General features: G+C 46.6%; 9 protein-coding genes across 9 annotated transcripts; 3 read left to right on the forward strand and 6 right to left on the reverse strand.

The window, feature by feature from the left end:
- Positions 1 to 1396: 1396 nt before the first annotated feature.
- N7518_009258 (putative C6 transcription factor) lies at positions 1397 to 3776 on the forward strand (the record flags this gene model as incomplete). The annotated part of the gene is made up of 3 exons (XM_057190185.1): positions 1397 to 1755; positions 1803 to 2624; positions 2693 to 3776. 3 exons carry the CDS (start codon positions 1397 to 1399, stop codon positions 3774 to 3776), a joined length of 2265 nt encoding a protein of 754 aa, XP_057037841.1.
- Positions 3777 to 4216: 440 nt separating this feature from the next.
- On the reverse strand, positions 4217 to 6994 carry N7518_009259 (transcription factor domain-containing protein; the record flags this gene model as incomplete). The annotated part of the gene is given in 8 exon segments (XM_057190186.1): positions 4217 to 5408; positions 5453 to 5631; positions 5687 to 6248; positions 6314 to 6406; positions 6567 to 6633; positions 6692 to 6754; positions 6766 to 6891; positions 6940 to 6994. 8 exon segments carry the CDS (start codon positions 6992 to 6994, stop codon positions 4217 to 4219), a joined length of 2337 nt encoding a protein of 778 aa, XP_057037842.1.
- A 492-nt stretch (positions 6995 to 7486) lies between these two features.
- N7518_009260 (uncharacterized protein) lies at positions 7487 to 8481 on the reverse strand (the record flags this gene model as incomplete). Its single annotated transcript, XM_057190187.1, has 4 exons — positions 7487 to 7660; positions 7726 to 8009; positions 8058 to 8206; positions 8282 to 8481. 4 exons carry the CDS (start codon positions 8479 to 8481, stop codon positions 7487 to 7489), a joined length of 807 nt encoding a protein of 268 aa, XP_057037843.1.
- An 829-nt stretch (positions 8482 to 9310) lies between these two features.
- Positions 9311 to 9952, forward strand: N7518_009261 (DUF3716 domain-containing protein; the record flags this gene model as incomplete). The annotated part of the gene is made up of 1 exon (XM_057190188.1): positions 9311 to 9952. One exon carries the CDS (start codon positions 9311 to 9313, stop codon positions 9950 to 9952), a length of 642 nt encoding a protein of 213 aa, XP_057037844.1.
- Positions 9953 to 10521: 569 nt separating this feature from the next.
- N7518_009262 (DUF3716 domain-containing protein) lies at positions 10522 to 11459 on the reverse strand (the record flags this gene model as incomplete). Its single annotated transcript, XM_057190189.1, has 2 exons — positions 10522 to 11149; positions 11413 to 11459. The coding sequence occupies 2 exons, from the start codon at positions 11457 to 11459 to the stop codon at positions 10522 to 10524; spliced, it is 675 nt and encodes a 224-aa protein (XP_057037845.1).
- A 1550-nt stretch (positions 11460 to 13009) lies between these two features.
- On the reverse strand, positions 13010 to 13370 carry N7518_009263 (putative GDP-D-mannose dehydratase; the record flags this gene model as incomplete). The annotated part of the gene is made up of 2 exons (XM_057190190.1): positions 13010 to 13117; positions 13176 to 13370. 2 exons carry the CDS (start codon positions 13368 to 13370, stop codon positions 13010 to 13012), a joined length of 303 nt encoding a protein of 100 aa, XP_057037846.1.
- Positions 13371 to 15759: 2389 nt separating this feature from the next.
- On the forward strand, positions 15760 to 20668 carry N7518_009264 (ABC multidrug transporter; the record flags this gene model as incomplete). Its single annotated transcript, XM_057190191.1, has 9 exons — positions 15760 to 15954; positions 16014 to 16795; positions 16876 to 17783; positions 18120 to 18620; positions 18710 to 19020; positions 19081 to 19244; positions 19336 to 19385; positions 19462 to 19858; positions 19927 to 20668. 9 exons carry the CDS (start codon positions 15760 to 15762, stop codon positions 20666 to 20668), a joined length of 4050 nt encoding a protein of 1349 aa, XP_057037847.1.
- A 1233-nt stretch (positions 20669 to 21901) lies between these two features.
- N7518_009265 (uncharacterized protein) lies at positions 21902 to 22939 on the reverse strand (the record flags this gene model as incomplete). Its single annotated transcript, XM_057190192.1, has 1 exon — positions 21902 to 22939. The coding sequence occupies one exon, from the start codon at positions 22937 to 22939 to the stop codon at positions 21902 to 21904; it is 1038 nt and encodes a 345-aa protein (XP_057037848.1).
- A 707-nt stretch (positions 22940 to 23646) lies between these two features.
- Positions 23647 to 25022, reverse strand: N7518_009266 (SDR family oxidoreductase; the record flags this gene model as incomplete). Its single annotated transcript, XM_057190193.1, has 5 exons — positions 23647 to 23972; positions 24027 to 24290; positions 24337 to 24520; positions 24580 to 24862; positions 24922 to 25022. The coding sequence occupies 5 exons, from the start codon at positions 25020 to 25022 to the stop codon at positions 23647 to 23649; spliced, it is 1158 nt and encodes a 385-aa protein (XP_057037849.1).
- Positions 25023 to 26852: the final 1830 nt, after the last annotated feature.

The following is a 26852-nucleotide window of genomic DNA, read 5'->3' on the forward strand; positions in this document are numbered from 1 at the left end:
GTCTTGCCTTTAAGTGCTCATTGCAGACTGCTGGTTCTCACGCCTTGCAGATCACAGGCTGTGCTAAAAATGCTGCCTATAGCGCATTATTAGAAACCCGAGCAGTGGAGCCAGCAAAAGACTAGGGTTAAGCGAAGACTCTGATGCGCGTTGCCCAGCTGTACAGAGGCCCGGTCCCTTTGGGTCCGTGTCAAAATTTTGCCCAAATTATCATGGTTGATGATGCAGATGATCAGTTTCCTCTGTGATCTTCTTTTGAAGGTCTATCGGGCGTTTGGATTGCTCTATTTGCTGCAGTGCTGCCGACTGCCGGACTGCCGGACTGCCGGACCATCCAGCTGGCGGACTATCCATCGCAGCTGATCGTGCAATCAGCCACGCTTCGTCGACTCGTTGTTACAAGACCAAGAAATCAAATGATAGTCACTTCTATCAATGGGGTCGTGATGGTTTGTTGTCTGCTTGCCTTTCGGTGGGCATGAGCATGCGAACGTCAGTGGGTCTTCGATTTGATGACGAACGAGTATCGACCCACCCAAACTGAGGCAAGTCCGAAGAGAAACAAGACGATGTGGTTGAAAGAAACGCATTGGATGTTGACTTAGAAAGACTGTCATACGATTCCGTATTTCCGGGTCTGAAAGCACAACAAAGATCCCCGTGCAAATTTTGCCAAGACCCTTGAAGGGAGAGGAAACTGAAGGAGCAATCTTACCATCTGATTCTGATAAGCAAACCAATGTTGCTTTATGAAATGTATTCATGATGCTGGGTCCTGGCACAATGATGGTTTGCCAAACTATCATCGGAATTTGGGATACCGGTGATTCTCGGACCGAAAGAGGGCGATAAGATTTGGGTCTAAACCCTAGTACAGAGAGAACCTGAGTTCTCAGCCTGTCAGAGAGCGGGTCCCATATAGCTTTAGGTTATATGTATGGGAATCATGGATGTTACAAACCGAAGGAAAATCTCGAGCAAGGCTCGTACAGACCACCCGCGCCATTGTCTATGCGATACAACACACCTATTCACAGTCTGGAAGCTTCTACGATGTTCATTCTCGTCTATTCAAAAAAATACCATCCAAAGTGCAATGCAAAGCACTTATTGGCCTTAGCGCTGCTCTTAGTGGCGGCAAAGACCTCCAGCATACCAGAGGACCCGATCTCGATTGAAACCCACTTGTGACTAGTCCACAGTAGGGGACTCGTCGACTTTGTTTTTGTGTGTTTCTATTTTTAATTTTTTCCTTCGTGTGCAAGGGGGATGATTCTTCTTCCCCGGCGGTTCGTCCAGTGTGGCTTATGAGTCGATGTCCCGCTAGTGTCTTGCGTCTCGTGCGAAAACCCTTTCCTATGATCAAATCCTTTCGAAAACTATATCTAGTAACGATATGGGTGAGAACTTTGGTGCTCCGTTTTCTGAATATCCGAACCTGGGAAATGGATTCAATTTTGACTGGGCGCCTGAATGCCCGCAACCTTCCCCCCTGGAGCTCAATACCGAAACTATCCGTGATGCCCGCGATTATCCTTCATTCAACACAAGCGACCGCGTGAATGCTAAGGTGGCTATCCCCCGGAACGCACAATCCAGTAGTTGGACTAGCAGTGGTCGAGTCAGCCGGGCTTGTGAAAATTGCCGCGAGCAAAAGGCCAAATGTAGTGGTCATCGCCCAGCCTGTCATCGGTGCCTGGATGCCGGTGTCCCGTGTTCGTATGGCGACCGGAAAAGAGAGAAGATGGTGAAGTCGTTAACCTTTTTCGTCTGTTCTAATACTTTCATCTGACATGTGATAGGCAGCTGAACGATCTAACTACACGGGTTCAAACCTTCGATGCTTTGCTCCGCGAACTTTATCCCAAGCTCGATGTCTTGTCGGCCCAGCGGGTCGAGAAAACACTGAGGGAGCTGAATTCACGGACCACGCTCACTACCCCTATCCCTACCTTATTCACCAACCCAACAAGGCCCATCAATCAATCAGTGCTTCCTTCCCGTGCTAATGCTAGTCCTGTGTCTATTCCCTCGGGGGCTGTAGACTACACCGAAGAGGACTTCGATCGGGATGAGAAAGTACAACCGACGGGATTTGTGGGTGAACATTCAGAGATGGCATGGTTGTATAGACTCAAGCGCTACCTTGATCATGACAGCTTGATTGCAGTCAAAGATACCCCCGCACGCCCTTCGATATCTTCCGTGAACTACTTCCAAGATGACTCGGAAATTCTAGTTCCTGACGATATCGACCTCACACACCGGCCTCCGCAACCAATTGCTAACAGGCTCATTGACACCTACTTTCACGCCGTACATCCTACCTTCCCCATCATTGGAAAGGCCGTCTTTCTGAATCAGTATCGATCCTTCTATGCGAATCCGAACGTGCGACCTGGGAGACGATGGATTATAGTGCTAAACTTAGTGTTTGCCATTGCGGCCAGACATTGCTTCCTCGTCGATCAGTTCCAACCAAATTGTGACGGCCATCAGACTTATTTTGCACGGGCGTGGAGGTTGAATGTAGGTAAAGTATTGCTAGATTATCCGGACTTGCAACAGGCACAGGTGGATGGCTTGGCTGCTTTCTACCTCCTATCGGTTGGTCAAATTAATAGGTCGGTCTTGCCCCTTTTCCTTCCTGATTTATTGCACGATTTATATCTGACTGGTCTTGCTCATCTAGGTCATGGAAACTCATCGGAATGGCGAGTCGATCGGCGGTGACTATGGGTCTAAACATTCGAAGCGAGAGCGATAGCATCACCCAGTTTTCGAAGGAACTTCGATATCGAGTTTGGTGGGCACTGTTTATGTTGGACATGGTGCTATGTGAGATGACAGGCCGTCCACCTGGCACGGGGGACATTTTTTGCTCCACACCCCTCCCTGTCCCCTTCGCAGAGGAGAATTTTTGGGACAGGCGTGTCGCGCAACTTACTACCGACCAAAGGGCTCGAAGTACATTTCCCCCCTCTTTAATTTCCGATACCACGGCAACTTCGCCAAAAGAGTATATGACTCCAAGAACCCCGGAACGGCGAGAGTCGGGCAAGGGAAAACAAGAAGAAAGGGCCAGACAGACGGGGGTAGAGAATCTAACACCCAATTCCTCTCTGTACCTTTTGTACACAGTGGACTTGGCTCATCTCTTACGAGAAGCTATTAATATGCTCTATGCTCCTAGAGCAGTTCGACAGTCATGGCACGAGATCGAAGCCGCCATCTCCACGCTAAACAATCATACTGACAACTGGTTGTCTCGTCTTCCGGTGGAGTTTCATTTCACAACGCTAGACCCAACCCCTCAATTTCTACAGCAGCGTGCTAGTCTTGCTTTCCAATTCTACTCGACCAAGCTGATAATCTTGCAGCCCTGTATCCGCCGTCTATCCCGACAGTCATCTGAAGCGGGCCAGGGAACGGTGTGTGATCAGATGGCAGCCTTGTGCGTTCATATGGCAGGCCAAATGCTCGAACTGCTGCCTGAAAATCTAGACTTGACTTGGCTGTATGGCGTCGCTCCGTGGTGGTGCATTCTGCACAACATCATGCAGTCGACTACCATCCTGCTCATCGAGCTGTTCACTCGCACTCATATAAACACCGCCAAGGCTGTTGATATCACTAGAAAGATCAACAAAGCGACTCACTGGTTGAAAGCAATGTCGACCAAAGATCTTTCTTCCCGGCGAGCCTGGCTTGTCTGCATGGACCTTCTTTCACGACATGGCTCGAACTTTGGGTTTGCTGTTGATGCCGAACTCTAGACGCGCATATTCTTCCGTATCTCATGTATCTAGTTATGGGGTTTTTGATTCATACACCGGCTTGATGGTGAGGGAAAGTGACCGTAACTGTTTTTGCCTGCTGAATTACACGACATATACCAAGCAACTTGTTATATCCATCATGCGTCTCTCATCATGCTGTAAATGCTTGTTCATGTGATGTCTCGATTATGATTCCGGTTTATCTTCATCAATGTTTTTCGCAAAGTTGATTGTGTTGTGTCTTTTCATGACATTGTGTCTTCCATTATTTGCCCGCAAGGATATTTCTCTGCGTACACATGACAGAGTATATTGAGCTAAATACCAGCTTCGACCATACAGTGTTGAGTCACTTGTTAAGTCAACTCAGACCAGAACGACTAAGTCTAAATCTAAAACGTGCATATTATTATCTCATATGCCCCAGCTATACCCAATCAAAACTCGTGGCATGTATACAGATTCTCCGCCTCGTTAAAGAACGTATCAACAGGATGCAACAGCCCGAGGTCGATATCTGACTGGGCCAGAAAATCTTGCATGGTCGGCTCTAGAAACGCCATTTCGGTCGTGTACCCGCTGACGGCATCCCTCAAGGGATAGGCATATGCATCGAATCCATGGCTATGGACAGGTTGTGTGGTGGGGGCAGAAGAAATGATACTATGTGTTGTGGGCATCAAAGATGCTGGAGGTATAGTTGCCGATGTGGATGGGTTCAGTGGCAAGGCGTTCAAAAAAGGAGTAGTAGCTGTTGCTAAATCCGACGAAGGCCCAGACAAAGCCACCGCACCAGTGCTAGAAGGAGCAGCATTACCACTAGCATTAGCGTTGGTATTAGGAGCGACTCCTCCACCAGCAGCCATATCAGCATTTCCGTCATCCCGCCTTCCTCCCTGATATGCAGCTAAACAAACCTTCACCTGCTCCAGGTTCCGATAGAATTCCGCCGCCGCCAAATTCCCATTCTCGGCCATGGAGCGTAGCAGATCTAGCGCGGAGTCGAACGCGGTCATATCAGTCGGGCTGCCGATTGGAACAAAGCTGGACATTGCCAAGATCAATGCCGAGGAGAAGAGGTAGTGGGCGTGGAAATAGCCGAAGGTTGGCATGGACCCGTTGATCCACCGTGTCAGGATCATGGAGTGGGAGTGTCGCGCTGCATGGATACATGCTTCGCTTAGAGTAAGGACTGGTTGGGAAACGGATACATCTTCGCTATCGCTTTCGGTCTCGGCTCCACTGGTATGATTGCCGGTGTTCGGGTGAGGTTTTCTTTTTTTGCTTAGTGTCATCAAGAGGTGAAGTAGCGTTGGGCGCGTCGTTAGGATCACGCATTGGTTGAAGGCTATGTGGAGGGAGGCGATGGGTTTCTTGCTCGATTCTAGGTCTTCCATGTTGAGTCTGAGGGATTCGGGGAGTGTTTCTACCCAGTGTTTCAGGGCTTTGAGGAGTTTCTGAACGCGTTGGAGGAAGGTTTCTTGGTACTTTCGCCGGCTGTACAGTCGGGTGATTGTCTCGCCCACTATGCGTGCCAGCTTGATGTTGGCGGTCATGTATTCTGAGTCGGAGAGTTCTTCCTCGTGGCGCCAGCGGGGGAGATGGTTGAAGGCATGTCGACGTGGATATCTTCATCGAGGATTTGCATTGGGAGACCCATTTTGGACCCCCACATCCGGTCGAAGATGTAGATCGTCCACCATATTTGGATGCGGTGTTGGCGCTCCACTGGGTCGATGAGCTGTGATTCCGGGATATTATGATTCAAGCCGATGGTCAAACCCATCCGCATGGCGTTTCCAATCAGGATGTATGCTGAATGACGCCGGTTGAGATAGTATGAGAAAAGAGACTTGGGATATGGTAAGTATTTTGATGCGAACAATAGCACATGCTGAGCCACATACCAACAGTAGCAGGGTTTCCAGGTGTGTAACACTGGTTCTCTCTGGCAGGATCTGGACCAATCCCATTGACCGAGCAAAATACGATGTGCCTGGTACCCTGGAGCCAGAATTGGGCTCAGATCTGATTGAATACGCCTGGCCAAAGGCGAACAAGGCGAAGAATTTACACTTGTTAGCCGCGCAGTCAAAGTCTTGTGTCTGGTAGATCTCTTCCAGTTTATCTAACGTCGACTTGCGCATCATGAGGTGGTACAGATGTCCGATCTGGTGGATTGCTATCCGGACTAACAACCGAGCATGGTGAAGACTCGGCCACTGGATATCGGCTTCGTTCGCTGCGGCGATTGTCTCTTCGCGCTCATACTGTGTTCGCGGAATATGTGGCATTCCACTATTCCCCGACAAGAAAAGCCGAAACCGTGTCGCGAATGCTGAACATGCTGCCTCGCCGATGTAGATGGGCGGCGAAGAGGGATCATACCGGTGAAACCAGGCTCGATCTCCAATCAATGGATTCTGAATGCCTGTTCCATCAGGGACATCTGCTGTCTTGGAAGGGCCTCTGTTGTAAACCTCAGTATTCTGTATGTTGTGGGTCATCTTTTGGAAAGTCAAAGAGATGTCTACCTTTGCGAGGGGTCGTTGGTCTCGGCGACTTGAGCCGAGGTGATCGACCGTTCCTTAAGCCGCTGATTCTCTGCGAGGATCTGATCCAAATAGCTGATTGAAGGGGACAGTTTTAGCTTCTGGTCTGAGACTTGGAATAGACAAGCTTTTCAGGGCTTTGGCTAATAATAGTCGGTGGCTTGCTTGCATACTTTTCACTAACTTTCACCTGGCGATCCCGAGTAGCATAGGCACATTCATCAGCGACGCCTACCGTGCGGCATTTGCTACACGGCTGGTCTCCGGAACATTTGATTTTATGCGAGTGGCATCTTTGACAGCTGTGAATGCTGTGTGTTAGTGCTCGGTGCTCCGGTGTGAGCTATCTGGAAAACGCACGCAACAAATTTCCTTCTTTGGGACTCCCGACCTTGTTGCTCTTCCTCTTCCGTAAGAGCACGCCTTTTTCGTACCATCTGATAAATTCCTTTTTTTTTTTCTGGGGCTGTTCAATTTGAGCAAAAAAGGAATTCGTCCGGATGCGGTCGGAGCGTTGAAATTCTTTCCCGAGCGTTCGGCAATTTCAGGATTTGGCCGAGCTGGTGCTGGGGCTGACTAATCGGCTTGCTGGCACAATCTAGTTATACTCCGTAGGTCTTGCTCGGTCTGGTGAGGCAAAAAGAAAGCGTCAAGTATACACATGTTTCATTTCTATGTAGGTCTATACTATTGCTATACTGAGTACACAAAAACAAAAACATACAACAGCATGTGTATGACCGTGGTCACCTAGCGCCCACGGTTCGGGCGTGGGCGGCTCGCCGCTCTATTCAGGGCACTCAGGGCAGATATTCACCCACCTGAATATTCCTCACCCGAATATTCAGCCCGTATAGCAAAAGGTATATTTCTCATAGTGACCAAAAAAAGCTACAAGTACCCTTCCTTTCCCCGTCCATTCTTATCTCTCTAGCCTTACTTTGTCACTCTAACTGTAAAGGCCCACTATGAAGCTCCAGAATAACCCCCAGGTGACAATTCTCAAGTGATATTCCTACCTGATATGGTACTTTGTACTGAACCCTGGATTATTTCCATCTACTATTACGACGGCTGGTCTTCTCACAATTCTCAAGAGCTTTTCATTTTGTATCGGGCATGATAGCTATTCTCAACAGCAAAGTCGAACCCCCTTCAAGTAGCGGGCATAAGGCCCATACGCCCAAGCGCACGAATTGCAAAGTCGCGTAAAGTGTCAAGATCAAGAACGAGGGAGCCGCTGGGATTATGAACCCCTGATCCAAGAAGATCACGTCGTTTGAGGACAAGTTGTTGGTCGACGGTCGTCGAATCAGAAGGGAAAATAACCTTTATAAATTTCAGGTAATTAGTAAGTGAGACATAAATGGAACCTTAGAATATCTTCAACATACCTCACTTTGTTCGCGTACAGGTATGCCGTTCCTATCACACTTGTATAATTCTGCGACGCCAGAAACACGATCTCCGGTGAGCTTCGACCACTTGATTATAATGACGACTTTAATGTCGCCATTTCCTCCAACCAGCAAGATGTTCAGGTCATTGTGTAAACGTGACATTGACTCACTCCACCAACATTCAACGGCAACAGTTGGCAACAACCGGTCACGGATCATAAAGAAGAAGTCTGGCTCCTTCGTTGAACCACGATACGGACCGCTGGGAAACTGAAGGGCTGTGTTTATTAGCCTTAAGCACTAAAGGGGGAACCCATATTACTTACTCGTTGAACATTCTCCGTGAATCATGTTCGCCTCGTCTGGCGTAATAGTTCCAGTCACCACCCAGTTGAACAATTCATTGTACAGCCAGGGTTGGATGCAATTGTGTATTGCCGTAGGCATAGTAACCACTCTTAGGACGTCTGCCGTGCTATCGTATGTTTTTCTAGTAGTGCCAATATCAGTGAGACGATACATAGAGGTAGGTATAGTTTCCAAGTCTTACCGAGCAGAAACAACCTCGTCAAGGACTTCGAAGGCAGTATCTTTCCAGTCAGGAGGGATATCAAGGAAGACAAATTCGTGATAGTCCTTCACTTGGGCGATAGAAGCGATGCAATATTTGAAAGACTTAAGATCTCTGAAGTCTAAGCATGATCGCTCTGTGGTCAAGTCGGATGGCTGAGGAGGGGTATCGTCTGACATGGTGAGGAGGGTAAAGGTGAACAACAGGGTTGTGTGAAGTGGAAGAAGGACCAAGTTGGTCAAAAGGGAAAGAACGTCAAACCAGAAAGAACGTGAATTCTGGAAACCTGAGGCAACGACTAGGGCTAGAATGAATCACAGCCTCTGATTTTTTGGGTTATTAAGCTGAGGTGAGATGTAAAGGCAGGAGGTGTGGAAGGAAGAAACGAGATGATGCCGTAACTTCCAAGGTTGCTCCCTCCGGGTACCTAGTGGGTGTAACTACATAGTAATAGATCACAATTAAATTAAAGTTTCTGTCGAATACCATGGCTGAATCCCATACAAAAGTGCACAGTTTGTTAAAATTCTTGTTCTTATCATTTTACCCATAAAGTTCATACATCAACACCTTCCAAAAAGGGGGGTTGGGCCCTGAGCGCTATAAGATTAGGTCCAGGGTACAACGGTCTCTAACTCCCAGTGCGCCATAACTGTTTTCATCTGATGATAAGTAGATATCGAAAGAAAAGGGACAAATTGGTGAAAGAATACAACGTACATATATGGCTTTTTACTGAAGTGAGGAAATAGCAATCAGTTGGAACTTACTCGTATCAAACTTGAAGTTATTCTTACATATAACCTTCAAAACACCGTTTATACAACTTCTTGACTCTCACTTTTTGAAAGATCATACATATACTTTCTCCCATTTTCACTCATTGACACATCATTCATATATCGATTCTTCATGCACGCATTGGAGGAACTCGCCAAGGGGATACACTGTAAGCGTTGTGGGGTTGTAGGCAGTGAGTTAAAGTGAAAACACTAACGTTCGGCAGAAATGGAAGATTCAGCAGCACCAACGACACAAGGCCGTGATCCGATCTTTGGACACTTCGGTGCAGCAGAGCAAAAGCCAGGGTACTGGGCTAAGCAGGCAGTCGAGTGCGAGTGGAACCGGGGCCAAGCAGCCAGCCTCACTCGAGGCAGCCTGCTATATAGCCTTGTCAGAATGCCGCTACAAAGAGAGCCGGTACTCCAAATCAACAGCAAGAACTTGAAGAAGAGCCATCCAAACGCTAGCCAATGGGACCGTCAAATCGGCTTTCACAAAACCAACATCGAGGCACTGATTGGACAAGCCGTTGGGGAACTCCTGGATGAGACCAACTGCTGTGATAACTGTGCTAAGCTGGACGGCAAGTTTGCCAACTGTGTGCGGGTGCCTGGAATGACAGCATGTCCAAACTGCCACTTCGACCGACAGGGTATAAGGTGCAGCTTCACAAAAGCAGAAAAGAAAGCCAACGAGCCGATGCCGAGGAAGCGAACCCTTGAGGTCATGCTGGAAGAGATGAGCGACATTTACGATCTTGAATGGAAGAGATTCAAGAGGGGCGAAGCCCTTGGGGCCATCATTACCGAAAAGCGCGAGCTAGCGAGGGCTATTATGGCAGAAGCTGAAGAGGTTGGGTACATTTAAACATCAACCTAACAGGACATCGCAATGAACGTATATTTCAATGGGGCCTTATAAGAACCATCTTAATCTATTTAAACAATGTATACAGTTCTACCACAACGGTTTCAGTGATTTTGAGTTCAGCCTTTAGCTATATATAAAAATTAAAATAGATTTCTTACTTTATGAATATTAGAGATATTGTTAAAGTGGTAGTAAATTATCGGGTGAAATTTGGGAGGAGACTGGGAGGAGAGTTAGAAGAGACTGGGAGGAGACTGGGAAAAAATAGGAGGAATCAGGAAAGAAATCAGGGGCAATCTATAGGATATATAAATAAGAGCTGGACGGGTATAAGGCTGGTTTTAAATTATACTAATGGAGAAAAGATATAGTGTAAAATGAAAAAAAGAGGAATATATTCGAGAGGGGTTATCGGTCAAGTTGGCCTACTTTATTCAGTATGGCAGGCTATAAAAGAATAAGAAGAAGAAAAAGAGAAATAGCAGATGGAATTGTGATTATCAATACTAGGTAGAAGGAGGAGAAATCCCCCTTAACATAAGTCACTGATTTGTTTCGGCGTTCCCCTACTGGAAGGTCGAGAGGAATCCATTCACCTGGGCAATTTCATTTTGAATAGCAGCGAGAATCTCCTGGGGAGTGCTAGTAGGGTTTTGTACAACGGCTTGGAGGTGCTGAGTGGCCGTGGAGAGGGGTCGAGTATGGTCACGAAGTGCACGGCGGACTTGGGGGGTATTAAGGACTTGCGAGGGAGATTGAAAGAACGCCGCGCTAGCGGCCAGGGCCTGAGTGGAGGCCTGCAGCGAGCAACCGCGACCAGACCACCAGCAATTGGCGCACTGTCCTGGGGTGCCGCGCTCCCGGCTTCGAACGCATAAGGGGAAAATCCCCTTAAGCTCTTGGCAATATGTGCACGGGACCTCTATAACCTGGCCGGTCATAAATATGAACGCGGCCTCTGCACGGGCACTAGTCGCTCCGAGTTCGATGTCAAACCGGCGGGCGTTCCACGGGATAATGGTGCGGATTACCAGCTCACGCTGAATTTCGTGGCCGCGGAGGATGGCCAATAGGTCGGTTCGCACGTGGGTGCCTAGTCTTGCAGCACTCCACGGGAGAGTGAGCGCATATTCAGCCCAGGCGCCTGGGGGAAGCTCGGTGTCACTCTGCACGATCGGTGGAACAGGAAGTGGCCTGCTCAAGGTATTAGTGTAGCTCTCATAGGAATGGAGTGAGGTCTTACTCTTTTATCCTGAGAGAAAGCAAAAATAGAGGTGGTAGCTTAGAGAGGGGAGAAAGAAAGAAAAGAAAAGGTGAGGGGACAGGTATTTATACCCAGAAAACCTGCGGTAGAGATGTGACTAGGTCCTACAGGAGACTAAAATAGTATGATATTCGTGGGGGGTGTCGGATTTCTTAGTCTCTGTAACTAAGCTTTTTACAACTCTCAACTCAACCCAATCTCATATTGCACAATGCACTTTGACGTAGTCCCTTCCAACATCCACCTTATTTATTGAAGGACGTTTCTATCAGCAGTATCCTCTACGGAAAAGAAGCTATCCTTGGCCAACTGAAAACCGGTATAGAATATCCAACTCGTCAGTCTTAGCTTAATTGCGACGGTCTATGGTGATTGGCAGAAATGGACTTGTTGCTAAGTGGGCGTGGTACGAAGACTTATAGGACTCAGGGTTCAAAACCCCTTTTGTAGGTGGGGTTTCAAGCTTCCAAGGTTTAATGCAACCAAGCTTCTCAATAAAATTATGAAACAGTGGACACCTTATCAAAGCTTACACCCGAGAACGGTTAGTTTCCGGCCTGAGGCATACAGTACCTGAAATACTGATATCTCAATAGGGACCTTGTGAAGGCACTATAAGGTCAATCATGACCTTGATTATCAGGTATCTACGGCCTCCATTGGACAGATCGGACGCGACCAACACGAAGCCTGTACATCTTGGCTGGCTCAGTATGCCCAACTGGGCAAGGAGGATGTCAGGTCAAGGGAAGAGTGAGATGAAGCTCGCTCTCAAGGAAATAGACACAAGAATCGAAAACCACGCTCTTTTTCTTTCAAATGACATGTCATAGCCAGAGATGGATAGTCTTTTTACAATGTTTAGTTTACTTGTAAGAGGCAACTAAGAAAAAGTGAGAACCCTGAGAAGTGAAAGCAAAGTGAAAGAAAATGCTGTCACATCAAATATTGATATTGATATATAGCCCTTTATAGTTGGAGAATGTAGTATACCTGTTAACTGTATCTGAATCAATATATAGATCTACATATTGTCGGGATAGATGCTTGCATTTGATGCATCCGAGATATGTCTGCATTCCATTGTGAGGATTCTGTTTGCCTTTTTCTAGGGAAGGGAAGTACGCTAAATTCTATGATAGGTCTAGACATGATAGGCCTAGACATATGGTGCAAGACGAACTGGTGGCACGCTATCTGGGAGAGGTTTGACAGTGGCACGAGAACTTGAGCCACGACATGTTCTCGAGCCACGACGAGTCTCTGATAATCGTCGATTTACCCATTCTGCCAAATTTCAAAGCGAGGAGTCTAAGTATTGTGTAGACACTGCTGTATTGTTGTCGTCCTACTACTGTATTGTAAGTCACACCCACCGATTTGAATAGCGGTCTGAAAAACAGGGCCTTGATGGCCTGTCCTATCAGGACTCACGGTCGTCGAATTTATTTTCTGGGGAATCAAGTCGTAAGAGGGTGAAGTTATAACTGAATTCGAATATTACCATACCGCGCGATGGCCTTTTTAGCTTATGTCGGAACTTGGCCGTTACAGTACGGAATAGTACGGGCATAGCCAGTTAAGTACCTGAGAGTGTGCTTTTTATATTTCTCGAGCGCACTAGTAAAACGGTGACCCTCTTTTGTCGACTATATAACCAGTTTCCAGTCAGCTTCCGATAAGAGTCACTGAACTTCATAAAGATCCAACCTTGGATTCTCGATGTACAACATGAAGAAACATACCAAAATTCTCGTTACCGGAGGCTCTGGGCTTGTAGGGAGTGCCATTCAATGGGTAGAGGCCTTTGCCGCTGCGTAGGGAGATACAGGGGCAAGAAGGGTTGCTTCGTTCTGGTAGCAATTCTTCGTCTGGCCGAACGTCTCGGATGAGCATGCCTTGAATTGTCAGTTGTCAGCTGTCAGTTGACAGTGCTTGTCACGTTCAGAAGCATACATTATAAAATTTGGTGCTTTTTTCCAATCCCAACGTCAAGATTGTTTGTATGAGGCGCATAGTCCCCATGGCATTAACATCACATGTGTACAGCTGCACTTTGAAAGATGTCTCAACATGGCTCTGGGCGCCAAGGTGGTACACCTCATCATAGGCGTGTTCCTTGAAGAGGCCCAAGAGGAAGTAAGGGTCCATTATGTCTCCATAATGAAGTATGACTTTGTTCGCTAGTGAAACGGTAAGCTCAGTAAACAGCTCATTCTCTGATCAAACATACGGTTTTCCTTTGCGGCAGCCAGTACATAGGACACAGCGACTGGGATGTAGCCATTGGTTGTACGAGGGCGGAATATGCCATGGACTACGAAGAGGTATAGGGGTCAGGCGTCAAAACCCAATTTTAGAGGACCTTGGTCCCTTAATGCCTTATTTTAGAACGGCAGAAATCAGGGGGGCCCCTCTGATGTGTAGTCACCCGCATCCGACCCCTGGCCGTTATACGCCTGCGTAGGCTTGCTTCCTGATCTGCACCAGCCTCATATCACAACAAAATGACTAAGATGATTCGCAATTAGTCTGACAGATATATATAATCCTCAAACATCTCGTGGCCAGTGTCAAGTTTCTATAGACAGACCCGTATGAATGAGTATCATGTCTCAAAAAAGATCCACTATGGTACATCAGGCTGGTTAACTCTACATAAGCAGGTTGTACCTTCTAGCATATATTCGCAACGGAAATTCAAAGCCCAGCGTTACTGATGAGGTGATGGTATTATGAAATCTATCAAGTATAGTGGCCCGCATCTTTACTAGTGCGCTTGGAGATATATGCCTGATTTGTGCCTATCGATGGATGTTTGTGAGGCTTAGTAACTAAGCCCTTTTTTATTCCGCACCTACAACTGTTAGTTATATTCAAAGCTATCTTATTCGACGAGGTTAAAGAAGATGCATGTTATATGTACACGGTGCCTAAGTACCTTTTGTATAGGTAAGTCATACAAGAAATACCTAATTTCTAGATCTTGCATCCTCTGGGGCGCACCAACACCCGGAAGGTGTATTAGGCGCTTGGCACGGCTATCTATCGGAAATAGACTCACCTAAAACAAACCAAAAACATACAACAGTGAGGATTCGCTGGTGGTCACCCACCCAACTACTAACTCACCGGCGTGTGGCTTAAGTACGGCTGAGCGGACGGGAAGCCCTGTTTTCCACACCCTATGGTCGTATGTATCAGTTATATTATTGGAGAGGTAGATAGAATAAGAGAATTTGATTTTGGATAAGACCGAGTGCAATAATAATAGACTGGGTGAGAATTGGGTGAGCGCCGCTTTACGGTCGCGCGACCAGGGGTGAGAAGGGTGAGTGCGCTATAGGACAGGGTGAGAATCACCCTAGGTAGCGTGACGCCCGCACTGACCTTCTAAAGTGACACTATTACAAGTTGAAACGGAAACATTTCGACACTTAGCATCTATATATAGCCCTAGAAGATATATGATATATCTTCGGTTCAATTCGTTGTTATGGCTTTGTCGCCCTGTAGACTCGCTACAGCCCTTCTGATTTGCCTATACTTATACATATATCCCAGTACAAATAGCACATACCAATCAAACTGATCACACTTATTAAACAAGCGAAACATTCACTCTTGTAGAGCTCATCTTTGTCGTCACAAGGTGGACGTTGATTGGTATAGTGGATAGCCTTCGAACTATTTGCTCTCTTCTGTTGTATACCTTTCGAAATTCTTCCCTTGAAAAAAGTGAGCTTGTACATTCTACTGCACAGAATGATCTATAGATCAAGAATTCTCCTCAGAAGGCAAGGGAATTGGGTCTACGGTCACCTAGTTCAAAATAAATCTTTCAGTTCCATGCCTATTACTAACGACGCTCAACAATTTCAATCTTGGGAGGAAATGCCCCTGGTCCCTATTATCAGAGTCATCGATCCTCAATATTTCCTGTTTCCTACGCGCCTGCGCCCAGTTATGTCCTATTCGCTTTCACCCCTGTTAGATTATGTTTTCGTTATTGGCTCAAACAACTGGGCTCCACCTCCATCCTCCCTGCCACGTCAGCTCGACCCCTGCTAGATGATTCAAAGACCAGGGGTTTTCCAAGGCAGATATTGTCCTGTCTATATTAATGCATATCCACCTTTAAAGTGAACCAAGAATTACTGTCCAGTGACGTTCAAAACATGGTTAACAAGTATGGTAGTAAAGGTAGATCGGAAATAGAGGATCGGAAGTAGAGGGTAAATGACATAGGCACTGGCGAGCATCAAAAATAATCAGTTCAAGAAGAGAACGAGGTCGGCATTAGGTCCATCATATGTTCCTGATAGCGAGCTGGATGTGTTCTGGAGCGGCTTGGCATGAAAACGGCCCCCAAGGCGCCCAGGTCGTGGGGCGACTTGGGTGCCAACGGTCCAGATCTCGCTTTTGTACGAATTTGCATCATAGCGGACCTCAGGTTGAATCTTTTCGTCCTTATCGCCAGGTTATATTGCTTTAGGAGAACGAAAGACAGTATTTGCTTCGGCTTACAGCCCTTCCCAAAATGACTTTCACTTCCGGAATTGGGAACTTACTGCAGATGAATAACGCAAGATTCGATTTCGATATCCAATTTGAGCAGGTGTTTTTCTCGATTCTTCCATCTGCTATTTTTATTCCGGTATTCCTATGGCGCAGTCTCTCTCAGGCTCGAAAGCCCGCTGTGGTGAATGCGCCGGCCTTTCTGTTTCTGAAGTCGGTATGCTCTTCCTCCTGCGGAACTGACTTTGAGCCGTGACATGTCTTCTAAACTATTAGGTCACTCTCATCATTTATGTCAGCTTGGAACTCGCTCTCCTCGTCTTAGCTACGATTGGGTCCCTCCAAGTGACCAGTCTTTCCATAGCTTCCTCGGTTCTCAGGGTTCTATCGGCTCTTCTTATCCTTGTCCTGAGTGTCTTAGAACACAGCCGAAGTCCAAGACCACCTATTATCTTGAATGGCTACTTGTTTCTTACGCTCATACTTGAAATAGCCCAAACAAGAACACTATTTATGTCATCAGATGACGAGCCTGAACTCACTTACAGCATTATAATGTGTGTGTCTATGGCGTTGAAGGTAGCAGTTTTGTTATTAGAAGCCTATGAGAAGAGGAGGTGGGTGGATTGGGACGATAAAATGCACAGCCCCGAGGAGACTAGTGGGATTTTCTCGCTTGGTATCTATTTCTGGCTCAACAAGATGTTCATGGCTGGATACAGAAACGTTTTGGCGGTTGAGGACCTCTACCCATTGGATAGCTCCTTTGATGCCCAAGCGCTGCACAAGAAATTCGCAGACAATATGGATTACTTCAAGCTCAAAGGAGATCGATTCGGTCTCCTAAAAATTCTAGCACGTACCCTAAAGGCTCCTCTTCTACTTCCCATCACTCCACGACTGGCACTGGTTGGTTTCACTTTTTGCCAGCCTCTGTTTATCGAAAGACTATTGATTGTACTCTCTGGATCGGAGATTGACGCAAATGTTGGATATGGCCTTATTGGTGCTAGTATATTGATATACTCCGGGATTGCCATCTCATATGCCTTGTCTTGGTATGGTGCTTTTAAGTTTTTGACCCCTGTCTCGTTTAACGAAGAGATTTCAAGAAGCGATGTATGCTAATGAATTCCAGGTACTTCCACCATCGTTTTCGTACAATGGTGCGGTCTATACTGGTAACTGAGACCTTTGCGGCGGCCACAAGGGCACAGACTGGGTCCAGTGATGATAGCGCTGCGTTGACCTTGATGAGCACAGACATGGAGCGCATTAATATGGGACTCTTTTATGTGCATGAGACTTGGGCGAGTATTTTTCAGGCTGCTCTTGCGAGTTGGATGCTGTATGAGCGACTTAGGGTTGTTTTTCTTGCACCAATGGGGGTAATTTTCGCTTGTTTCTTCGGCTTGGGTATTCTCATCCACTTTACCGGCGATTCACAAAGATCATGGATGTCGGGGATTCAAAAGCGGGTGGGCTTAACTGCCACAGTTATCGCTAGTATGAAGTCAGTAAAGATATCTGGACTCACGACTGCGGTGGGTGACTATATACAGCAACTCCGTGTGGATGAACTCGCAGCTGGTGCCCGATTCCGCCAAATCTTCATGATTGCAGCGGCATTCGCGTTTATGTCCCAGCTTATCAATCCACCAGTGACATTTGCAATTACAAGTCGCAAGCTTGATTCTACGACAATTTTCACGAGCCTTTCCTTCTTGAACTTGTTGACCAGTCCACTGTTGCAGCTTTTTCAGTCAATTCCTGACATTGTTTCGGGCCTGGCGTGCCTAGGCCGCATTCAGACCTTTTTAGAGCACGAGCCCCGTCATGACTTTCGCCAAGTTTTTGATCATCTACGGCAAGATCAAGAAAAGATCCCGGCAGACCTCGAAGTTTTGATAGATTCCAGATCTGAAATGTGCATTATCATCAAAGATGCTAACCTTGGATGGAAAGCAGGGAAGTTCGTCCTGAAGAACGTTAGCGCTCAAATTCCTACGTCATCGCTGACGATGGTTATTGGTCCTGTGGGCTCGGGTAAGTCAACTTTCTGTAAAGGAATCCTAGGGGAGATTCCTTTCTGCGAGGGAAGCGTGACAATAAGCACCTACTTCCGACATGTTGGTTTCTGTGATGAAACTGCCTTTCTTTGGAATGGGACCATCCGAGACAATATAATTGGATTTTCCATCTTTGATCGCGAGCTATATGACCAAGTCATCGAATCTACGGCTCTAAGCGTCGACTTGGCGACCCTACCCTAAGGAGACCGTACAAATATCGGTTCAAATGGCATCGCCCTTTCTGGGGGGCAGAAGAAACGCGTTTCCCTTGCACGATCCCTGTATCTACATTCCGAACTACTGATTTTAGATGATGTATTCAGCGGCTTGGACGCGGATACCGAGACGAAAGTCTTCCAAAGAGTTTTTGGAGCCGATGGCCTACTCAGAAAACGAAAGTCAACGGTGGTGCTGTGCACCCATAATATCAGACACCTACCTGCTGCAGATCAGATTATAGCACTTGAGGATGGCCTCGTTGTGCAGCAAGGCACTTTTGATGATTTGTCAAGTCGTGAAGGATATATTCAACGGCTCAAGCTGAATGGTGGTTCTGACCGCGAGTCTATGAGGAAGGAATCGGTCCCTCCGACTCGGAGCGAGGTTGAAGCATCCAAGTCTGAACTAGCCCAGTTGCCGACAGCAAGTGACATGATTGCATCATCTTTAGCACCAGAACAGATCTCGGCACGGCAGACAGGTGATGGAAGTGTATTTAAACACTATTTGAAAAACATGGGATGGTTTGTCGTGGCATGCAGCTTGTTCTTCGGAACTCTTTGGGGGGTTTTCACCAACTTCCCATCAATCTGTAAGTATATTTGCGATCTATTCCGGAGTAAGCCGTCTGAACGGTCATAAACATCACGTTGCAATGGAACTAACGTCACTGATTCGAAGGGCTCAGCTTTTGGAGTGACTCCGTTGCCTCTGCCCATCCTGACCATTCCAAAGGCTACTACGTCGGGGTCTATGCGGTGCTCCAAATCTGCGCGATGATAGCACTGTTCCTTCTGGGAACCACTATTCTCATCGTTTCAGTGAAGAGAGCAGGTGCTAACCTGCACCAGAGCATTCCCACCACCCTGATTCAGGCACCGCTGTCATTTTTCACCAACACAGATACTGGTATCGTCACTAACCTGTTCTCACAAGATCTGAATCTTATAGACACAGAGCTACCAGATGCTTTGTTAAACACTCAGTTTTGTGTAAGTTTGTGAATGTATCGAGATATTTGGCTCACAATCTATTCTGACAAAAATGTACAGGTCTTCCAATCAATTGGACAAGCGGCTGTTATGCTTACTTCGTCGGCGTATCTTGCCATCAGCTATCCGCTCCTTGGTGGTTTCTTGTTTCTTGTACAAAGATTCTACATGCGAACCTCCCGACAACTAAGGCTTTTAGACTTGGAGACTAAAAGTCCGCTGTAGTAAGCTTATAAGCCAATAATACCGGTTCCGAGCTGTAGACTGCTCGGACTGCTCGGTATGCCACATACTGACCTTTATTTTTCTATGCAGTGCACATTTCCTTGACATAGTCAGGGGCATTGTGACCTTGAGGGCCTTTGGTTAGTGATAAAGATTTATGCATTCAGTGTGATAACTTATATGTACTCTCAGCTAATAGTTTTCACCTCAAAACAGGCTTTCTCCCTGATGATCTCCAAAAGAATGCTCAGCTGGTTAATTCCAGCCAACGTCCGGCATATCTCCTCCCGATGATTCAAGAGTGGCTAAATCTAGTGCTTAACATCACTGTCATGGTGATCGCGGTAGTCATGACATCCCTTGCCGTGCGCCTCCATTCGAGTACCGCCTTCGCTGGTGCATCTTTATATTCCCTCATGAGCTTCGGGGATAGCCTTTCTGGCACAGTCATCTTCTATACTAAGCTGGAAACCTCCATCGGCGCAATTTCGCGACTCAAGAGCTTTAATGAGACTGTCATACCGGAGGACCGAGAATATGAGGATATTATTCCGGGTGAGGAGTGGTCTCAACGCGGCACAGTTGAGTTGAAAGGTGTATCCGCGAAATACAAGTGAGAGTCAGCCAAGTCCCTGAATTTATGCCAAACTAACTATATCCATCGATTTTCTTTTCCCTCAGCACCACTGGAGATAACTTTGCTCTCAATAACGTCAACCTCTCCATTCAAGCTGGCGAAAGGATTGCTATCTGCGGTCGTTCCGGCAGTGGCAAATCAAGCCTCATCGCTCTCCTTCTCAAACTTCTGGATCCGCTCCCCGCCACAAGCAATGAAGAGACCAAAATTCCCATCGATGATACCCCCCTCCACCTCATCAACCGCATTGTACTTCGAGAACGTCTCGTTGCAGTTCCTCAAGATCCTGTTTTCCTCCCGGACGGCTCCACCTTCGGCAGAAACTTGGACCCATCCCTCACTTGCACCTCTAAAGAATGCACAGCAGCCTTGGAAGTTTTGGGGTTAAGGTCATTTATTCAGGAACTCGGCGGCCTAGAAGCACCCATGAATGCAGGGACATTCAGCGCCGGACAAAGGCAGCTTTTTTCGCTGGCACGGGCGCTGCTGCGTCGGACGACTCGGGCCAAGCTTTCCAACGATGAGAACAGCGGAGGCATTTTACTATTGGATGAGGCGAGTTCAAGTGTAGACCAGGAGACTGAACTGGTGATGCAAGATACTGTCCGGTCGGAATTTAAGGGCTTCACCGTGATTGCGGTAGCGCATCGGCTGGAGATGATTATGGATTTTGATCGGGTGGTAGTTATAGATACGGGAAAAATTGTGGAAATTGGAAATCCTGAAGTACTCAGAGGGCTGGCTGGATCGAGATTTGGGGAATTAGTCAACGCTGGGGCAAATTAGGTATCTTCTTTGCCCTTGCTTTGCTTGGAAGAGGAATGTTATATGAAAAAAAAAACTTCTTCTTCTTCTTTGTACAAAGGATGCTGAGATTATAATTCTTGTATAATTCTTGCCTACTGTGATATTTCTACTAGTGGAAGATGAACGACTCTGACTGTTTTCATTTCTACTCTATCTCAATTTCTGCAATGCAGTTGTTTTCCTTTGAGATCAAAAGAGAACAAATGGCTCACAGATACCTTTACCAAAGAAATTGTATTCTATCACAACTAATACATGACTAAACTTTCTCCGTAGAATAATAGAAATTTCACCTAAACTATCTGGACTCCCCAGAAAGACTTTGGAGACAAGGATTTTGTCTCCACCAGAGATCCCCATGGTCTTGACCGGTGACTTGGATGGTTATTCTGGAATTGTAAGTCTCTTTCGCGTCGTACTATCCTTCAAGTTTCCTCGTGAGGCTTGGCGCTGGTGCTGGCGAGATTAATACGTTTTCCAGGTAGTCTATTCCTACGCTTTATACCAAGTAGAATGTAGTCATACGGCTTTTGAGCCTTCAAATTGAACTTTCAAAATGATGACTGACAAACAAGCTGTCAAAATCATATTCAACATCTTCTGGATGTCTGACTAGATGTGAGATTCCCTGTCACTGAACAACTGCGTAACTGGTACATGCATTCAGGGGGCTTCTTAGGCTAAGCATAAGTTCCAACAGAGCGAAGAATACGGCGGATAGATTATTCTGTGCAATCTGACTAAGTAGACTGGGTCCCTCTTTTTCTTTTTTCTTTTCTTCTACGTGGGAATGACAGGTCAAGCCAAATGCTCCTGTGTCTGACTGGATGACGATTGTGTCAGATTCCACAAGGCCCAGTCCCCGGGGCCCGAAGCCTAGGTATATCCGGTCTCTTTTTAGGGACGATGAAAGACAGGGACAACCTAGCTCACTTCAAGTTCTCCTTTTAGCCTAAAATTTCCGAACCTCATAAGCGAGGCTGCTACTAAGGTAAAAAAGTTAGCTTGGGATGAGATAGATCATCACCGAGTTGACCGACATAGTTCCCACTTTACGAGATTTAGATATTGAAATATGATGCTGGGAGATAGTAGACTTTGAGGCATTTGGATATCAATATAACACGTTACAATTGTGGTCGAACTAATCTCTGGTTAAATAACTGTCGAGCTGAAGACATTTTGATCATATGCTAGTAACAAAGCAGTAGGTCAAAGAGCAAGAACCTCAAGAAGACCCTTTTCCCGGAGATGGAGGACCTGATCCAGCTTAATCCACAACTTGGACCGTGCATCTGAGTCTTGACAATAGGAATGTGGCAGCGTTTCCCAAATACGATTGAGATATTTTCCACCACTAGTAGTTCGCCCACACTCCGGGCTGGTTGCCGCATTTGTAATTGCCAGACTACCTTGTTGCGGAGTGATAGCGACATAACGTAAGAAGAATACCAGAGCTCGCATCGAGATGTCATTGCTCTTCAAGTCGTTTGCATGCCAGATTCCCGAAGCGACAAAACCGGGATGAACTCCGTTGATTCTGATATGAGAGTACTCCGGGTGCTTGAGGCAACGGAGCTGCAGCTCTGCGAGCCACATCTGGAAATATAGCTTGTTGTTGTCGTAATCGTTCCCTCTCATTTCTTGGCCACCATTGAAATGATCTAGATCGAAGACACCGAAGTAATGGACGCATGATGTGGTACACACGATTCGGGGATCCGCGCTGCGCCCCAGAGAGGGTAGAAGTCGGAGGGTAAGTAGCACATGAGATAAGAAGTTGACTTGGTGAACTAGCTGGAACCCGTCCTTCGTCATTCGAGTTTTAGCGGTAGATGGAGATCCCGCATTGTTGCACAGGATATCTAGAGTACGGTCACTCTTCAACCATCTTTCGCAAAAAGCCTCGACAGTTTTGAAATCTGCCATATCTATCTCCCACCATTGTATTATTGAGATATGACCCTCCGCCTCGGCAAGACGCTGGCATTCTTTCACGGCTGCTGTGGGATGAAGTTCGCCGAGTTCCTCAGGTGGATCGCGGCAGGCCAGGATCAGGTTTGCTCCCCATCCAGCGAATGACTTGGCCGCCTCCAGTCCAACACCATTGTTGGAGCCAGAGATGATCACCCATTTCCCTTGTAAATCTGTCTTCTGGACATGTCGGTCGCTGAGAACAGTGTTATTGAGGCCTCTTGCAGCCTGGAACACATTGTTGAATGTTAGCCCCGCCAAAAATTGCAATGTCATATTGACGAAAGTCGTACGACAAGCAGGAGACAGAAAGTGGAATTTTTTTTTATTTCTTCGATTATCCAATTTCGCGGCTGGCGCGGGGGCCATCCATACTAAGTGGATTTCTTTGTTCTAGGCTGCCAGCAAGTTACCGCCTTTTTATACCCAATTCTGCCATGCAAACCCCCATCCAGCAAGTAGTTACTAGTATTTAAATGTGTCAGGCTTAAAGGATTAACTATGTCAGGTCCCGGAAATCTGATTATTAGTTATGGAGATTTTATCTGGTTACGGAAGCTTATGGATTTTCATGGAGTTCCATGAAATTGTGTGAAATTGTGTGGAACTTAGTAAGTGTTGTTAGGCCGCAAAGTTGGTTCCTCAGGCATAAACCCCTCGTGATCTATACGGTGCCAAATGGCAGAACACGCTGGAACGTCACACAGTACTTCAACTAGCACTTTGAAATACTTTAACATTCACAATATCATAACATCGCCCCATCCTGTATAATAACAACAAAAACATACAACAGTGAGGATTCGCTGGTGGTCACCCACCCAACTACTAACTCACCGGCGTGTGGCTTAAGTACGGCTGAGCGGACGGGAAGCCCTGTTTTCCACACCCTATGGTCGTATGTAATTGACATAGTACTATAGGGGAAGAAACAATAGCTGAGGAATATAGACTTAGTATAGCCGTGGGACGGTGAGATATGACTAGTTCCCGAGTAACGCCGCACGCGAGGGCAGAACTCCTGCATTTTCGAAGGAGCGGTATGTTTCAATCCAAGTGTCGAAGGTCCTGTCATTTCGCTGCCAACCAAATTGTCTGGCTTTGTTGATGGATGAGATGGTAAGCCAGGATTTGCCAGTAGCCCAGTTGAAGAATCCCCAAGTGCCCCAATCGAAGGTTTCAACTTTGCCACCATATTTGCTCACAACGGTCTCCCGGACACCCCGCTTGTCCTTGGCCCATTCCACCATGTCGATCTCGTTTGAAAGGGCATCGGCTCGACAGGCTTTGACGAAGTTCGGCTCTGGACCTACATCGTTTTAGTTAGAGGAGATTGACATATCAAGATAAAGGGTATGAATACAAACCTCGATACCGAAATACGCAGCAAAGTCTTGCCATATATACTTCCAAACGAAGATATCACCATTCACATGGTTGAAAGCCTCATTCTTGCAATTTTCGTGAGAGGCAGCGAACACAGTCAGATCTGCTACACTTGGGGCGTATGAGTTATCATCGATCGAGTTCCAGAAATACTCATTTCCAGGGAAATTTGCTGGCTGGCCGAGCTCCCGACAAATGAGCATATAGATAATGATTGTAAGAACTTCCGACATTCCATTGGCTGATATGGTGTTAGAATTTCCTAGAACAGTCTGGGGTGAGCTCACCATTTGGAGCATAACCGTTAATGGCATTTGGTCTGATGATGCTGTAGGACCAGGTCCTATCACGCGCTTGGAGTTCCTTGAGATAGTCCTCTTGGTTATAGTAGAAATTGTATCCCTGATCATCGTATCGCGGGAAAGACTCTTCCAAGGGGACCTTCACAGGCCCAAGATGCACACCATAATACTATTTAATTTCGATTAGCCAACCACAGTCGGATAAAACAACAAAGGGGCTGTGCTTACCTTGCCTCCGGTTTGAAGCGAAACATTTTGGAGCTTATTGCAGGATGAGATAGTTGCATCGAGGAAATTACGAAACAACGGGACGTTCTTTTCGCGAAGCAATTTGAAATCGTCACTGTGGACGTAGGAGGTGAAGAATGCGTGAGTGACATTAGCACAGATGTCCTTCATCTTGGCTATGATATCCTCCACTGGGTCTAGAAAATCAATAGCCAGGAATTCAACTCGGGGGTCGACCCAGGCATTGGGCAGGGGGCGTCTGGAAGTGACGACAATCTTGGACCTAAGGAACCGTGAGATCCAGTGAATAAATACAGACCGCGTATCGGAATTGATACAAACCATTCTTCTTTTGACTGGCGAACAAGATGCTCTATGACGGAAAACCCACTGATGCCGTTGGCACCAGTGACGAGGGCTACTTTCGAGGTCGGCGGTCCCATCGTGGTTGTTTCCTCACTATCGAGAATGAGCGCCACAGTGTCTTAAGTATCCTTTCCTTCGATGGAGATCATTGCTTTATTTGTTGGGCGGATGCGTGGACTGCATGGACTAGTCGTAAAGTCCGTCATCATTCCGTCGTTAGCATATGCGACCGGAATTGCGGAATTGCGGAATTGCAGTTTGAAGTTGTAAAATGAACACATCCATCTCATTCTGGTGAAACTTGCCGCAAGCTTTTCAATAGAGAACTGTATTTCCATTCATCTCCTTTTCAAAAGGAAATGAGACTCTTGAGAATGCGCCTGAAACAAACTTGATCCCGCGTATCTAGAGAGATGACATGGTTTGGCTGACGCAAAGGTCCCCACCACGGGCCGAGATGTGGGGGAGTGTTTATGTCTTGCTCTTATAATCTTGTATGCTGCTTTAGGGAAAATGGTGAGTACTTGCGAGACTATTTTGGTTCTCAGGGTAGATTGCAACTTACATTGACTTTTGAGGAGCTTAGTATGTCTTCTGGTCCACATCGAGAAAGGGAATATAGCAGGGCCTTGAGAGTCGATATATTCTAGGTTTGAGGAGCTCAGTAGCAGATCCGTAGGGGTGGGGAAAGAATCATTGAAAGCTTGGAATTATTGCAAAAATGACTATCTCATAACTAGGAGATCGTTAGTTAGTTATAGGGCATATACTTACAAACAAGATATATCCTTCACGGATTGTTCCATGTATTCAATAATTAACCCAGCTCACCTTTCGAATATCCAGACGAAGAATTCGGACAAAGATCGCTGCTTCGACGCCCACATTTACTTTCCCCTTTTCTCTCTTCCAAACTTGGCTGTTCCGGAGGGGTTTGAGGTCGAGGACGCTTTCTATCACCCGGGCGTAGTCGATTGGTAGAGCCCTGCTGAAGCATCTGCAGTTGCTATTCTTCTTCGGCGCACGAATGAAAGTCACAAAGCTGTCTCGATGTTATAAAGACTTCTTGTGAAGAGCATACCTCGATAATAATACCGGGATAACGTGCCCTCCGGTGCTTAAATGAAGCGTCTGGTTCCCGTTTAGAATAAATCTGCGTTCCATTTCTTATCTCGTCAGGTATCGAGATTCGGGAACTAGAATGCCCAATCTCCTTCGCAAAATCGGCGCAGGGTACTTTTCCCCGCTCAAACCGCTTGAGTTGTCGTAAGATCTGCTCGACTATTTTTGCACAGAAGACATTATGGACAGGACTTAGCATTCCGATAGTTAGGCAGCAACGACAAGGATCGTAGTCGTATCTATTATATAGCTGAAGGAATATGCCTTCAGTATAGTGATGCATGGTAGTACTCACCTTAATTTATCTTCCATGTAGCCTCAGAGAGGACTGTCACTTTGTAGTACGCGTAAAACATCCGTATAATCGTCTAAAGCTAGCCGGTGCTGCCACCAAAATTGTAGCCTGTAACCTGCTCTATGGAGCTTAAGCAGTCTAGCACGCGTTGAGCACTTCTCGACAATGCTTTCTCTTCCATAGGCGGCGAAGGGAAGACTCAAGGAAACGCCCTGGCGGAGTAATCTCAGTTGTCGTGAGAAGTGTGTCCTGGAATATGGGTCGTTTATTTCGCTGAGGAAGGGGGTTCAAATGGGTTCAAATGTCACGTGATAATAAGGTATCGTTCCAGACCATCCTGGAACCAAAATCTATGGTTGGACATCGCGATCTCGAGGAGATCCATTTCGCACACGCAAGCCTGATGATATGGTATAACCCTCTCCCGGATAATTATCCTTCTCTAAGGCTTACTACTAATAAGAAAAATAAAAGTATATTAGAACTACCC

This window comes from Penicillium psychrosexuale (assembly GCF_028828465.1).
Source record: "Penicillium psychrosexuale strain IBT 29551 chromosome Unknown utg000005l, whole genome shotgun sequence".
Lineage (NCBI taxonomy): Eukaryota > Fungi > Ascomycota > Eurotiomycetes > Eurotiales > Aspergillaceae > Penicillium > Penicillium psychrosexuale.